Source organism: Zosterops lateralis, assembly GCF_965231275.1.
Source record: "Zosterops lateralis genome assembly, chromosome: 26".
Classification (NCBI taxonomy): Eukaryota; Metazoa; Chordata; class Aves; order Passeriformes; family Zosteropidae; genus Zosterops; species Zosterops lateralis.
This window is the reverse complement of record NC_139786.1, coordinates 1,372,042-1,386,341: the sequence shown is the minus strand read 5'-3', so window position 1 is coordinate 1,386,341 and position 14,300 is coordinate 1,372,042. Positions and strand designations below refer to the sequence as shown.

The 14,300-nt window shown below is 66.5% G+C and overlaps 3 protein-coding genes across 3 annotated transcripts; 1 reads left to right on the top strand and 2 right to left on the bottom strand.

Annotated features, from left to right (window-relative positions):
* The first annotated feature begins 1,869 nt into the window (after positions 1-1,869).
* Positions 1,870-7,240, top strand: EPS8L3 (EPS8 signaling adaptor L3). Its single transcript, XM_083878288.1, has 17 exons — positions 1,870-1,917; positions 2,008-2,081; positions 2,177-2,241; positions 2,338-2,493; positions 3,034-3,171; positions 3,276-3,361; positions 3,835-4,084; positions 4,312-4,405; positions 4,480-4,544; positions 5,181-5,255; positions 5,359-5,507; positions 5,588-5,791; positions 5,873-5,975; positions 6,087-6,200; positions 6,299-6,378; positions 6,476-6,608; positions 6,957-7,240. The coding sequence occupies exons 1-17, from the start codon at positions 1,874-1,876 to the stop codon at positions 6,972-6,974; spliced, it is 1,848 nt and encodes a 615-aa protein (XP_083734414.1). The 5' UTR covers positions 1,870-1,873; the 3' UTR covers positions 6,975-7,240.
* Positions 7,241-8,003: 763 nt separating this feature from the next.
* Positions 8,004-10,619, bottom strand: LOC310919080 (glutathione S-transferase Mu 3-like). The gene is made up of 8 exons (XM_083878241.1): positions 10,548-10,619; positions 9,619-9,694; positions 9,445-9,509; positions 9,287-9,368; positions 8,769-8,869; positions 8,488-8,583; positions 8,300-8,410; positions 8,004-8,216 (listed from the first exon to the last, which is right to left on the bottom strand). The coding sequence occupies exons 1-8, from the start codon at positions 10,578-10,580 to the stop codon at positions 8,121-8,123; spliced, it is 660 nt and encodes a 219-aa protein (XP_083734367.1). The 5' UTR covers positions 10,581-10,619; the 3' UTR covers positions 8,004-8,120.
* A 933-nt stretch (positions 10,620-11,552) lies between these two features.
* On the bottom strand, positions 11,553-14,252 carry LOC310919079 (glutathione S-transferase 2). The gene is made up of 8 exons (XM_083878240.1): positions 14,151-14,252; positions 13,921-13,996; positions 13,238-13,302; positions 13,073-13,154; positions 12,886-12,986; positions 12,617-12,712; positions 12,436-12,546; positions 11,553-11,726 (listed from the first exon to the last, which is right to left on the bottom strand). The coding sequence occupies exons 1-8, from the start codon at positions 14,184-14,186 to the stop codon at positions 11,631-11,633; spliced, it is 663 nt and encodes a 220-aa protein (XP_083734366.1). The 5' UTR covers positions 14,187-14,252; the 3' UTR covers positions 11,553-11,630.
* Positions 14,253-14,300: the final 48 nt, after the last annotated feature.

Below are 14,300 nucleotides of genomic sequence, written 5' to 3'. Positions count from 1 at the left end.
AAGATTTCTGTGTCTCCGGAGGCTCCGAGCCCCTTCCCGGCTCTTCCCAAGGACTTTCTCTCTCCTGGGGATTTCCCGAGCCTGGGGAGGAGCGAGGGGGGCACAGCCGGGTTGGGAATTGCTGCCTCTGGCTGGGAATTGAGGAGAAAAACAATAAAAAGGGGGTTTGTAGTGCACCCGCAGCCGGTCCCAGTTTACCCAGCGGGGTGACTGGGAGGAGCTGCCGGGGCGGGGCGAGCGCTCGGTCCCTGCCGGGGCTGGGAATGGACGGGCCGCGCTCCTGCCCCGCCCCGGGGCTGCCGGGGGGTCCCAGCCGTAAATCGGGATTAGGGGGGTGGGTTTTTGAGGGGCTGTAACCCCAAATCTCCCACGGGGACCACAGGGAGACACCCTGGCCCGAGAAGTGTCACCCAAATGTCCCCAGCGCCAGGAGCTCCGGGGGTGTCGAGTGGGACCCTGCACATCTGGGGCTGCACATCTGGGGGAGTCACATCTGGAGGGGGTCTCACATCTGGGGGGTCGCACATCTAGTGGAGTTACACAAGTGTCCCACACCTGAGGGTCCCACCTGGGGGTGGTGGCGGCACCTCTGGGGGGGTCGCTCCCCAAGGGGGGTCACACATCTGGCGGGCACATCTGGGGGGTGACACAGCGGGCAAGTGCTTCCCCCTGGTGGCCGCAGGTGGGAACTGCACCCCGCCCCTCCCCGGGTGGGGAAACTGAGGCACGAGCCCAATTCCGGCGCCCCTTCACCGCCCCGTTTGGGGGGAATTCAGGGCTCCCCAAGGGCTGCGCCCCCAGGTTCTGCCCGTGTGGGTCTGCCCGCGGTCCCCGGGCACTCCCAAAGGGGGGCCTGCTCTGGGTAACCCCCCTGGGGGGTGCAGGACTCCAGGGCCCCTCCTGGTGGGGTCAGTTTGGCCCACAAGGAGAGAGAAGGTCGGCCTGGATGTGACAGCCTGAGGGGACAGATGGGACCCTCGGGGACACGGGGGACACGGCCCAGCTGATCCATCACCACTCAAATTCCTCTAAAAGGCTTAAAATGAACCCAAACCCCAAAACTCTGTGCCGGGACAGGGGGTTCAGTGGGTCACTGCAATCCCACAGACACGACCCTGACCCCCCAGTGTCCCCCAGACAAGACACGACCCTGACCCCTCAGTGTCCCCCAGCCGAGCTGACCCCAAGCTCTGCGGGTGATGATTTACCCTCCACCCAAACCCTGGACCCCTCCCCTGGATCCGGCCCCTTCCTCAGCACAAACCCGCTCGGGGAGGATTTTCCTGGCGGTGACAGCTCCGGGCTGAGCCCGACATTATCCGGGCAAAGGCCCAGAGTCCTGCGGGTGACAGGGGTGTGTCCTGTCACCGACACCCAGCCCGGCCTGGGGGACACTGCGCTGGGGGCTTCACCCCCCGCTGGATGCCCCGGGGCCATCACAGCCCTCCTGGGGCTGGGGGCACCCAAGGGTGACCACAGAGGTGGTGGGTGCTCCGCTCCAGGTGTTTTTATCCCCCCGCCCGTCCCTCCCCCGCGTTAACGAGAGGGCAAAGAGCAGGAGGGTGCGGTGCGGTGACAAGCCTGTCCCCTGCCCCTGTCACCGCCACGGGCACAGCCCGAGCAGCGGGGACAGAGATTGGGGTGAGCGGGGTCTCTGCGGGGACAGAGATTGGGGTGAGCGGGGGCTCCCTGGGGCAGCGACCGGGGTGGGATGGACCAGGGACCAGGGGGATGGGGGATGGAGGGTCAGGGGGGTCCTGGTGGCCCCCAGGGACACCACACCGCGGGGGGAGGGGAGGGGTGACATGTCCTTCAGGGGCTTGGGGACACTTTGAGGGTGACACAAGGACCCCACAGCAGGATCCCCGGCAGGATGGGAGACCCCTTCGGGCGCTGGAGCAGCAGCAGCCCCTCAAGGTGAGCTGGGGGGGGGTCCCCACCCTTGGGACCCCCGGAGGGGGGACAGGAGGGGGGGCAGGGGGTGTGAAGGTCCCTCTGTCCGTCCAGGGGTGAATACGACGACAGGACCCCCCTCCAGCGCTCCAACAGCCTCGCCCGCCTCACCGGGAAAAGCATCTACAGTGAGTGGGGGCTGCACCCCAAAACCCCTCTGACCCCCCCCCCCCGGCACCCTGCCCGGCCCATCCCTGTCCCCTCACCCCCCCTGTGCCCCCAGACCAGCGCAAGGACTACGGGCAGAGCCTGCTCCAGCCCCAGAACGATTTCCAGTATCATGTTGAGGTAGGAGCCCCCCCAAAGCCGCCCCAAGCCCCCCCAGCCTGGCCAGGCCCCCCTGTGACAGCGGGTCCCGCTTTCCCCCCCCCCCCCCCCCCCCAGCACCTGCTGACGGTGCCCCTGGAGCGGGAGCTCCGCAGCGCCGAGGATTGTCTGTGGCGCCTCAAGGAGCTGGAGGAGCAGGGGCGGATCTGGGGACAGGATGTCACCCTGGAGGTCCGCGACCAGGAGCTGGTGCTGAGCGATGTGGAGAGCAAGGTACCCCCTCCCCCGGGCAGGGCGCCCCAAAACCGGGTACCCCCTGAACCCTGGAACCCCCTGAACTCTGGTACCCCCTGAACCCCGGGATCCCCCGGCCAGGCACCCCAAAGCCTGGAACCCCCTGAACTCTGGTACCCCCTGAACCCCGGGATCCCCCATCAAGGCGCCCCCAAAGCCCAGCCCTCCTCAACCAGGGCACCCCCTGAATGTCGGTACCCGCCGGCCAGGGCACCCCAAAACCCCCAGGCCAGGGCATCCCCTGAGTCCTGGGATCCCCTGGCTATGGGAACCCCCCACATCCCGGTCCTCCCGGTCCAGGTATCCCCAAAACCCCCAGGACACCCCACTGCCCCCCAACCCTGGCAGTCCCTATAGCCCTGGAACCCCCAAATCTGGACAACCCCCCCAGCCTGGCACCCACAACCCTGCCCGGGCACCCCCAAACTCTGCCATCCCCTCCTGTACCACCCCATTAAACCCCACAATCCCACTTGCACCCCTTTAACCCTTTCCTGCCCGTTTTTTTCCCCCTTCCAGGAGGAGCTGGAGGCTTTCCCTCTGGCCAGTGTCCAGGGATGCTCCGCCGGGCTGGACAACACCGTGCTGACCATCACTGTCCAGGAGAGGAGCCCCCCGAGGAGCAGCGTGCTGCTCTTCCAGTGCGAGCGGCTGGGGGTGAGCCCGGGGGGGCGGGATGGGGGGCACAGCCCCCCGGAATGGAGGGCTGATGGCAGGGGGTCCCCCGGGAATGGAGGGCTGATGGCAGGGGGTCCTGCCAGGCAGAGACGCTGAGGAACAGCCTGGAGAAGGTGCTGAGGCAGAGGAAGGAGGAGCAGAGCGGTCACTACGGGCACAGGTACGGGGGGTAAGTGGCTCTGCGGCCCCTCCCTGGAGAGAGCTCCATTGGCCCCCCAAGTGTCGCTCCCCAGAGCTGTGGTGAGTCTGGCCTTGGGCTCTGTCTGTGGCCCCAAAGAGCCCCTGCACTGACCCCTCCTCAGGGGTCTGGGGGGGCCCTTTTTCCTCTCCTGGCTCAACTCCCCCATCCTACCCCAGCCCATCCCGGGGCTCGGCCTCCTTCCTGCCCCTCCTACTGCATCCCCCTGGGCCGGACCCCCCCCAGCCCATCCCCGGGCTCAGTCCCCCCTTCCTGCCCCTCCTACTGCATCCCCCTGGGCCGGACCCCCACCCACCCCATCCCCGGGCTCAGTCCCCCCCTCCTCGTGGGCACAGACCACCCACCCCATCCCCGGGCCCAGCCCCACCCTGCCCCATCCCCGCACACACAAACCCGCCCGCCCCGGGCTCAGCTCACCCTCACCTTCCCCGTCCCCGGAGCAGCCCGGAGGCGGCCCCGGTCCCGCTGCCCCCGTTCCCGGCCCCGGAGCGCCGGGCAGAGCCCCTGGAGCCCCCCCGGCGTGGGCTGCGCTCCTCCGACTACCGCGACCCCCGGGCGGGACCGCGCCGTGCCTCAGTTTACCCAGGAGCAGGGGGTGGTCTTGGGGACCCTGCGGTGCCCCCGGACCCCCCGCAGATACCGCGGGCTCAGCCCCCCGGCCAGGCTGTTGTGTCCGAGGTGGACAGAGATGTTGTAAGTGCTGACCCCCCCCGGGATGGGGGACACGGGGGGTCCCACCCCCCACACACCGACCCCCGGGGGTCCCACCCCCCCCACACACCGACCCCCGGGGGGTCCCACCCCACACACACCGACCCCCGGGGGTCCCACCCCACACACACCGACCCCCGGGGGTCCCACCCCACACACCGACCCCCGGGGGTCCCACCCCCCCCCACACCGACCCCCCGCACCCACAGGAGGTTCTCAACCACGTCCTGGGGGAGCTGGAGCTCTTCATGGAGCGCCTGAAGAAGGGCAGCACCAAGAAGAAGAAGAAGCTGAAGAAGTCGGGTAAGAAGGGAGGGGGTGGCCCTGGGGGGCTCCTGGGGGTCCTGCCCGGTGCCAGCCCCAGCTCTGCCCCCCAGCTCTGCCCCACAAGGAGGAGTACACGGAGTTCTTCCAGAAGGTGAAATACGCCCTCAACCTCATGGTGGGTCCTGTTGGGATGGATGGGGGGCTGGGGAAGGGGGTAATGGGAATGGGGGGCTGGGAGGGGATGGGGAGGGTGGGGGGCTGTCTGTGGGGTTGGGAGGGCTGTGGGGATGGGGAGGGTGGGGATAAAGGCCTGGCTGTGGGGATGGGGGGGTTGTGGGGACAGGGGGGCTGTGGGGAAGCCATGAGGAAATGGGGGGCCATGGGGATGGGGAAAATCTGTGGGGCTGGAAGGGCTGTGTGGGGTGGAGGGGCCATATGGGGACAAGGCCCTGTGTAGGGCCTGTGTAGGTGTGGGTGCACTGGGGGGCTCTGTGGGGTTTAGGGGTGCTCTGTGAGGACAGGGAGGATGTGTGGGGTTTGGGGAGGGGGCTCTGTGGGGTTTGGGGGGGCTGTGTAAGGACAGGGGGCTCTGTGGGGTTTGGGGGGGCTGTGTGAGGACAGGGGGGCTCTGTGGGGTTTGGGGGGGCTGTGTGAGGACAGGGGGGCTCTGTGGGGTTTGAGGGGGCTGTGTGAGGACAGGGGGGCTCTGTGGGGTTGGGGGGGGCTGTGTGAGGACAGGGGGGCTCTGTGGGGTTTGGGGGGGCTGTATAAGGACAAGGGGGCTCTGAAGGGACCCCTTCCCCCCCCCCAGGGCCGGACCCACCAGGACATGGTGAACCCCGACCCCCCCGAGCTGCTGCGCCTCATCTTCTCCGCCCTGTCCTTTGTGAGTGCCACCCCCAATGTGTGACCCGGGCGGGGATCCCCCTCCCTCCCCCATCCCGGGGGGTGCCTTTGGGGGGCTCCTGCTCCATCCCTGTCCCCCCCAGGCCCTGGAGCACAGCCCCAGCCCCGGGCTGGCCGCGGCGGTGGAGGGTCCCCTCCTGCTGCCGGAGACGCTGCAATTCCTCGAGGAAAACCTGAGCGATGACGATTACGGGCTGTGGAAGAGCCTCGGCAGCGCCTGGAATAAATCCAGGTGGGTTCTCAACCCAAGGGGGGGCTGGATTTGGGGTGGGGGGGGACAGAACATCAGAACATCCATCCCCGATGTTGTAGGGCCGAGTACCCCAACGGCGCCCAGGTTCCCCCGTACACGCCGCTGTTCTCGGACGGGTGGCTGCCCCCGCTGGCGGAGCAGGAGCGCCCCGGCAGCCCCCGGGACACCCCGCCGCCTGCCTCAGTTTCCCCGAGCCGCCCCTCCGTGTCCCTGCCCCCCGCACGGCCCCCGGGCCCCGCCTGGAGGGACAGCCCCGCCCAAGGGTGAGTGAGGGTCCCCTTTTCCCCTTTCCCTGCGGGGGAGATTTGGCCCCCGGCTGATCCATCGCCCCCTCCCCATTCCAGCCCCCCCATCCCCGCCCCCGCCCAGGGGCTGGTCCGAGCCCTCTACGACTTCCAGGCCAGGAACTCGCAGGAATTGAGCGTCAGGAAAGGGGACACGCTGCAGGTACAGCCGGGGGGTCCCACCCATGGGTGCTCGAAGGAGTCCCACCCATGGGTGCTCATGGGGAGGATGAATTTGGGGATCTCCATCCTGTCCCCCTTGTCACCTGGGCAGGTGCTGGACCAGCAGAGGAAGTGGTGGCTGGTGCAGGACGAGCGCGGGGACAGGGGACACGTCCCTGGAAACATCCTGGAGCCCCTCCCTGAGCCGGGGTTCGGCTCCTCACAGGTGGGGTGGGGTCCCCTCTCCCCTCCTCGCCCCCCCAGCAGGAGGAGGGGGTGACCGGAGACCACCCCATGTCCCCTCCCCTTGTGTCCCCGCTCCAGGACAGCCCCCCCAGCCTGCGGCTCAGCTCCTCGCCGGCAGAGGTGACAGCCTGGCTGATGGACAAGGGCTTCTCCAGGATGTAGGTGGTCCCAGAGCCCCCCTGTCCCCCCCCAAAACCCGGCTGGGTGTATCTGGGGGTGGGGGCCAGCCCGGCTGACCCCTGCCCGCCCCCCCAGCACGGTGAGGACACTGGGGGTCCTGCCGGGCCATGAGCTGCTGCAGATGAGCCCGGCCGAGCTGCGAGGGGTCTGCCCCGAGGAGTGGCGGAGGGTCCTCTTCAAACTGTCCCCCATCAGGACATCCCTGGGGGTGAGGGGCCCCCACCCCCGTACCCCCACCCCACACATCTCGGGGCTATCCTCGGCCCTGAGCCCCCTCCCCACCCCCGGGACCGGTCTGGGGGGTGTGGGACCCCCGGCCTGAGCCCCCTCCCCATCCCCGGGGCCGGTCTGGGGGCTGTGGGACCCCCGGCCTGAGCCCCCTCCCCAGCCCAGAGTGTCCCTGGGGGTGTGGGACCCCCGGCCTGAGCCCCCTCCCCGGCCCAGGGTGTCCCTGGGGGTGTGGGACCCCCGGCCCAGGGTGTCCCTGGGGTGGGGGTCCCTCCTGCCCCCGCCCCATCCCGGGGCTCCCCCCACCTCTCCCCCCCCTTCTCCGCAGATCGGTCCCAGGGACTGAGTCACCGAGGCCACGCCGATGTCCCCAAGGTGTCCCCGCCCCGGCTGGAGCCCCCTGGGCCCCCCACGACAGAGTCACCCCTGAAATGACAGAACGTCCCCCCAAAGCCACCAGTGACACAGGACTTGTCCCCCCGCACTGGGGGGGGCTCTTGGGGACCCCCCACCCAAACAAGGGGACAAACCCCCCCCTCGGCGGGGTCTGGAGCTGTGAAATGACTGTGCACCCCCAAAATGTAAAGAGATTGATGTAGGAAATAAAAGTGACACCGGTGGGGTGTGCAGAGTCTGGGGGGGGACACCGGGGGAGGGGGAACGGGGGAACAGGGGAATAGGGGAATAGGAGAATAGGGGAATAGGGGAATAGGGGAATAGGAGAATAGGGGAATAGGGGAATAGGGGAATAGGAGAATAGGGGAACAGGGGAATGGGGGAATAGGAGAATAGGGGAATAGGGGAATAGGAGAATAGGGGAATAGGGGAATAGGGGAATAGGAGAATAGGGGAACAGGGGAATGGGGGAATAGGAGAATAGGGGAATAGGGGAACAGGGGAATGGGGGAACAGAGGAATAGGGGAATATGGGAATAGGGGAATAGAGGAACAGGGGGTACAAGGTTTCACCCCCCGCAGCACCCAGGGCACATCTCTGGTCCCCACCTTTGGGAGCTGATGGCAGCGAGGGGCCCTTGGGGACAGGGCTGTCCCCAGCCCACCCCGCTCAGCACCCGGGGGGGGTGGCAGGGCCCCAACGCTCCCTCCCCCCAGGCTTTGTCTAATGAGGGCGGCCTCATTAAAGCTCATTAGGAATGTGCTAATGAGCAGCGGGGGAGGGAAGAAGGGAGGCGCGGGGGCTCCTTTCCCAGGAGGAAACGAGGGAAGGGCTGAGCCCCCAAACCAAACCAGCCACGGGGGTGAACAGGACCCACCGACCCCCAGCCATGGGTGGGGGCCCCCTCAGTGCCCCCCAAACACCACGAGGCTTGTGGGGGCTGAGGCTGCCACATCTAAAAAGTACTTTATTGTCCTGGGGGCAGGTGGGGATGGGTGCCATGCCAGTGGTGCCATCCCCCCCCCCAGGGATGGAGGGTGCTGGGGGGGCTGGGTCAGGACCCCCCCCCAGCCCTCTGAGCCCCACACTGAGCTCCTACAACTTCTTGTTGCCCCACTTGGCCATCTTGTTGTTGATGGGCATCTTCTGGAAGCGGCTGGACTTCATGTAGGCAGCCACCTTCTCCAGAGCCTGGGGACACACACAGCGGGTCAGGGACACCCCCAGGGGTGTCAGCACCCACCCAGGGGTGCCCTCGGGGTGCCCCTGCTCACCCCAAAGCGCTCCATGAAGTCCTTGAGGTTCTTGAAGGGCTCCAGGCACTTGGGCTCAAAGATGCGGTTCTGGTCCAGCACGTCGAACATGAGGAAGTCGACGAAGGTCAGCTGGGGACATGGAGGGGACAGAGTGAGGACAGACCCCTCCCCAGCCCCCTCGGGCCCCTGGGCAGTGCTGGCAGTACCTTCTCCCCCGCAAACCACTTTCTGTCCCCCAAGAAGTTGGAGAAGAGCTTCAGCTTCCCCGGGAGCTGCTCCAGGTAGCCCGGCTTGAGCTTCTCCTGGGGGGGGAGGAAAGGGGTGAGGATGGGCAGCCCTGGGGAGCACCCGCCCAATATGGGGTCCCCAGTGCTGGCACGGGGTCCCCAGTGCTGGCACAGGGTCCCCAATGCTGGCACAGGGTCCCCAATGCTGGCACAGGGTCCCCAAGGCTGGCACGGGGTCCCCCAGCCTGCAGGACACTCACAAAGTCAGGGTTGTAGCAGATCATGACAAGGCTCATGCGGAAATCCATGACCTGGTTCTCCAGCATGTCCACACGCAGGGTCTCCTCCTCTGTCTCACCACCTGCACGGGCTGCTGTCAGTGCTGGGAGCCCAAACCCTTCCTCCTGCCCCAAACCCTCCCTGACCCAGCCCTGCTGCCCCAAATCCCCCTGACCCCACTCCTGCTGCCCCAAACCCCCCCTGACCCCAGCCCTGGTGCTGGCTGTGGGTCCATTTAACTTCAGCTCCAACCCCACGCTCAGCCCTACTCCAACCTGTCCCCCAATCTAACTCCCACCCCAAACCAAGCCCAACTGAACCCCAATTCAAACCCAACCCCAAACCAACTCCAACCCCCAACCCAACCCTAAGACTAACCCAACCCCAACCTGTATCCAGATCCAACCCCAACCCAACTCCAACCCCAACCTAATGGAACTCAAACCCAATCCCAATCCTGCTCCAACCCCAACCCCAACCCCATCCCAGCCCCACTCACACATGTTGTGCTTGCGGGCGATGTAGCGCAGGATGGCGTTGCTCTGGGTCAGCTTGGTGGAGCCATCGATGAAATAGGGGAGCTGAGGGGGACAGAGGGACATGGGGACACCAGGACACCCCCAGTATGGCCCCCCCACCCAGCCCCAGAGCACCTACATTGGGGAAGTCAAGCCCCAGCTTCTCCTTCTCATTGATCCATTGGCTCTTATCGTAGTCGGGAGCTGGGAGGGGAGGAAGGGAAGGAGTTGGGTGGTGTCGTGGCCTCCCCAAAAGCCACAGAGGTTGAGGGTGGTGAGGGGCCCCCCCTGAGCCCCCCTGGGCCCCCCTCACCTTCCCCACAGCTGTAGAGCTTGTCCTCATAGGGGGTCTCCGTGTACTCCAGGAGCAGGCGGATGGCGTGGGCCAGCTGGGGGTGGGACCAGTGAGACACCCCAAAAACACCCCCCACACACCCCCCAGAACTGGCTCAGCCGGGGGAAACTGAGGCACGGGGGAGGGCAAACTGCACCCCCTTCCCAGTAACCCCAGTAACGCCCCCTGCACAGGGGGAACCCCCCAAAAGCAACATCCTCCCACCCCCAGGGCAGCAGGACCCCCACAGCCCCCCCAGGGATGGCCCCCTGCAGTCCCCCCCAGGATTAATGGTCCAGCACAGTCCCCTCCCAAAAAAACCCACAGGGATTCCCAAAACGTGCCCAAAAAGCACAGGAGACCCCCAAAGACCCCCCCACAAACTGCCAGCAGACAGAGGGGAACCCCAAAGATGCCCCGCAGCCACCCCACGAGCCCAAAGGGCCCTCCTGCAGCCCAAGATGAGATCTCCCAAAATCAGCAGCACCCCCAACGACCCCTCTCTGCCCCCTAAAAGCTGAGAGGGATCCCCACAGCCCCCCCAGAACAAAACCCCCACAGGTCCCACCCCCAAAACCAGAACTGCCCCCACATCAGGCACAGAGCGCAGGAGGGACCCCAAAACCCCCCGAACATCCCCTGCAGCCCCTGAATGACCAAAAGGACCCCCCAAAACACCGGGGGGACCCCAAAGAGCCCTAAATAAGAGCGAGAAGATCCCCCCCGATCCCCATCAGGAGCCCCTGGGGTCCCCACAGCCCCTCCCTGGCAGGGGTAGCGGGTCCCCAAGGAGGTGGCGGATCCCCAAAGGGGGCGATGTCCCCGGGGGAGTGGCGGGTCCCCGAGGAGGCTGGCGGTGTCCCCAGGGATGCAGCGGGTCCCCAAAGCGGTGGCGGGTCCGCACTCACCCCGCGGATGTCCCAGTACCCCAACACCGCCATGGCGCGCGCTCTGCCACGCCCCCCGCGCGTGACCCCGGCCACGCCCCCCGCGCGTGACCCCGGCCACGCCCCCCACACGTGACTCCGGCCACGCCCCCCACACGTGACCCCGGCCACGCCCCCCGCGCGTGACCCCGGCCACGCCCTGCTGGGTTGGGGGGGCTGGGGGGGGCTCGGGGGGCTCGGGCGTTTAAAGGGCCGCGCCCCCTCGGGGGTTCCTCCTTATCCTGGGAGTCCCCCTTAATATAAGGGTTGTGATTCTTAACCTTAAGAATGTGTTTGCTGTGATTCCCACCCCCGCCCGCCCCGAACCGCCCGAGCCCGGGGACTCCGCAATCCCCCCAAATTCCAGGGGGTTCCCCCTGTCCCGGGGGTTCTGCGACCCCCCCATGGGAACCCCCTTGTCTGGAGGGTTCTGTGGCCGCCCCAGACCCCGCGGGGTGCCCCTTATTGCGGGGTGTTTGTGACCACCCCAAGTTCTATGGGGGTTCCCCTCCCATCCCCGAGGCTTTGGGACCCCCGGAATTCCATGGGGTCCCCCCTATCCCCGGGGTTCAGGGACACACCCCACCCATCCCCACAGGGACCTCTTTATTCTGGGGGCACTGTAACCCCACAAACCCCATGGGGTCCCCCCTTATCCCAGGGTTCTGCAGCCCCTTGAATTCCATGGGTTCCCCCTTTTCCTGGGAGCCCCAAGACCCCCCCAACTCCATGGGAACCCCCCTGTCCTGGGGCCAGGGTCCCTCTGTGACACCCCCTCGAGCTTTATCTGTGTCCCCCTAATCTTCAGGGGGGTTTTCACTCTCCTGGGGGAGACAGGGACCCCACACTCCATGGGGGTCCCCCTTTTCCTGGGAATGACTTCCCCCATCCCAAGGATCCAGAAAGGTCCAACACTCCCCACCACAAATGAGAGGTTCCCACAACTCCCAGCACAGCCCCCCAACAGATCAGAGCACCCCACAGAGCTGCTGGACAAGGGGAAGCCCCCCAGGATTTATTGGGGAGTTCTGGGGGTGATTTTGGGGTTCAGGGAGGTTCAGCCCCTCACTCCTTGGTGTTGCCCCACTTGGCCGAGGGCCAGAAAACGGGGGATTTGATGAAGCGCCCCGAGCGCATGTAGGCTGAGATCCTGTCCAGGGCCTGGGAAAGGGACATGGGAACAGGCAGGGACCACCACAGGGACAGGGATGGGGACATTGGAGTGTCTGGGGTGGGGACAGGGACAGTGGGGTGTTGGGGACAGGGATGGGGACACCACAGGGACAGGGATGGGGACATTGGAGTGTCTGGGGTGGGGACAGGGACACCGGGGTGTTGGGGACAGGGGTGGGGACACCACAGGGACAGGGATGGGGACATTGGAGTGTCTGGGGTGGGGACAGGGACACCGGGGTGTTGGGGACAGGGGTGGGGACACCACAGGGACAGGGATGGGGACATTGGAGTGTCTGGGGTGGGGACAGGGACACCGGGGTGTTGGGGACAGGGGTGGGGACAGGGACAGCAGGGTTTTGGGGACAGGGATGGGAACACCCTGGGGGTCAGGGATGGGGACAGAGATGGACCTGGGGGTGTCAGGAATAGGGACAGGGACATTGGAGTGTCAAGAATGGGATGTCAGTGATGGGGACACCGGGGGGTTGGGGACAGGGATGGGAACACCCTGGGGGTCAGGGATGGGGTTATGGGGTGACAGGAATGGGGATGGAGACAGAACCACTGGGGATTCATGGATGAGGCTTGGGATGGGACAGGGACACACTGAGGTGTCGGGGATGGTGACGGGCACAGCAGGGGTGGGGTATGGGGACATCAGGGTGGCCCCGGGCTGTCCCCTGCCCCTGCTCACCTCAAAGCGCTGCAGGAACTGGGCCAGGTTTCCCTTCAGCTCGGGGCACTCGGGCACGAACATGCGCTGCTGGTCCAGCACATCGTACGCCAGGAAATCCACGAAGGTGAGCTGAGGACGGGACAGGGGGGGTCAGCCCCCACAGGGACCCCCCAAAGCCCCCCCAGCATCCCCCACCCACCTTCTGCCCCGCAAACCAGGGCCGGGAGCCCAGGAACCGCGACAGCTCCTGCAGCTTCTTGGGCAGCTCCTCCAGGAAGGCCGGCTTGAGCTTCTCCTGCACCGGGGAGGGGGCACAGCTCGGGGGTGCCCCACAACCCAGGGCTGTCACCCCCCGACTGCAGCCAGGCAAGGGATGTGCCCCTGCTGCTGGTGGCTCGGCCCCCTGTCCCTCGTAGGGGCGACAATCCGGGCTCAGGGTGGGATCTGTCCCCACACAGGGGCACTCACAAAGTCGGGGCTGTAGCAAAGCCGGGCGAAATTCATCCTCAAATCCATGAGCTGGTTTTCCAGCACGTCCACGCGCTGCTTCTCCTCCTCTGTCTCTCCACCTGAGGGGTCGGGAGGTGTCAATTCACCCCCCCATAAAACCCCGGGGACCCCTCCCCTGGCACTGGAACCCCCTCCCCACACTCACACATGTTGTGCTTGCGGGCGATGTAGCGCAGGATGGCGTTGCTCTGGGTCAGTTTGGTGGGGCCATCGATGAGATACGGCAGCTGTGGGGGGGTCCAGGGGGGGGTGGGAATCAGCCCCGGTGACCCCCACACCCCCCTCCCCACACCCCCTCCCCATCACCTACGTTGGGAAAGTCCAGCCCCAGTTTCTCCTTCTCGTTGGTCCAGTCGCTCGGGTCAAAACCAGGGGCTGGAGGGGGCAGAGAGATTTGGGGGCTCCCCCAGACCCCATGCCCCGCTCGGGGCACCCCTAGAACGGGGGTATGAGGACATTGAGGGATGTCCCCTCTCTGCCCCCGGGACAGCGGGTGGCACCTCCCGGCACAGCGGGGACAGATAAGGGAGAGCTTTGCCCTGGGAGGGGTCAAGGTCTTTTTACTGAGGGGACAAAGGTGACCCCCCGAGCTGGCAGCAGGGCCTGGGGGTGGCGGGGGCGTTCCCCCGGCGCTGACACAGCAGGAACGAGGGTGGGGAGGGGATGGAGGGATTGTGGGGGGTGATATATCCCCTCTCCTGCCCTCCTCCCGGGGGCTCAGCTCAGTTATTAGGAGGATTTGGAGAGGGACGAGGTGAGATATCTCAGAGGAGGACCTTTGTCCCAGGCGGTTATTCTTCGAGTTTCCAGGGGGGAAAGAGGTAAAACAAAGGAAGGGGAGACAATTTACAGCCCCCAGCTCAGGGAAGACACAGCTGGACCACAGCCAGGGGGGTCAGGGAAGGAAGGAAGGGTCACTCTGAGTGCTCAGGGACTCCAGGGGGTCCTGGAGAATCCCAACAGGGGGGTCCCAGCCCTCTGCCCCCCGCTCACCTGGCCCAGGGCGGTACTGGCGCTCCTGGTAGGGGGTCTCGGTGTACTCCAGCAGCAGGCGGATGGCGTGGGCCAGCTGGGGGGCACAGCACCCGCTTTTGGCACCCCAAGACCTCTCCCCACACCCCGGCACCCCCAGCAGTCCCACACGGCTCTGGGAGCTCCAGCAGCCCCAGCCCTGTGCCAGACACGTCCCCAGGGTGTCACTGCCACCCCTCAATGCCACTCACCCCACGGATGTCCCAGTAGCCCAGAGTGACCACCATGGCGACACCGGGCTGAGGCTCTGCGACAACACGGGCTGGGACAGGACCTCCCCTGTCCCCTCCCCCTGGCGCCCGAGGTTGCACGGAGGATTCCGGGGCGTCCAGCCAGCCCTG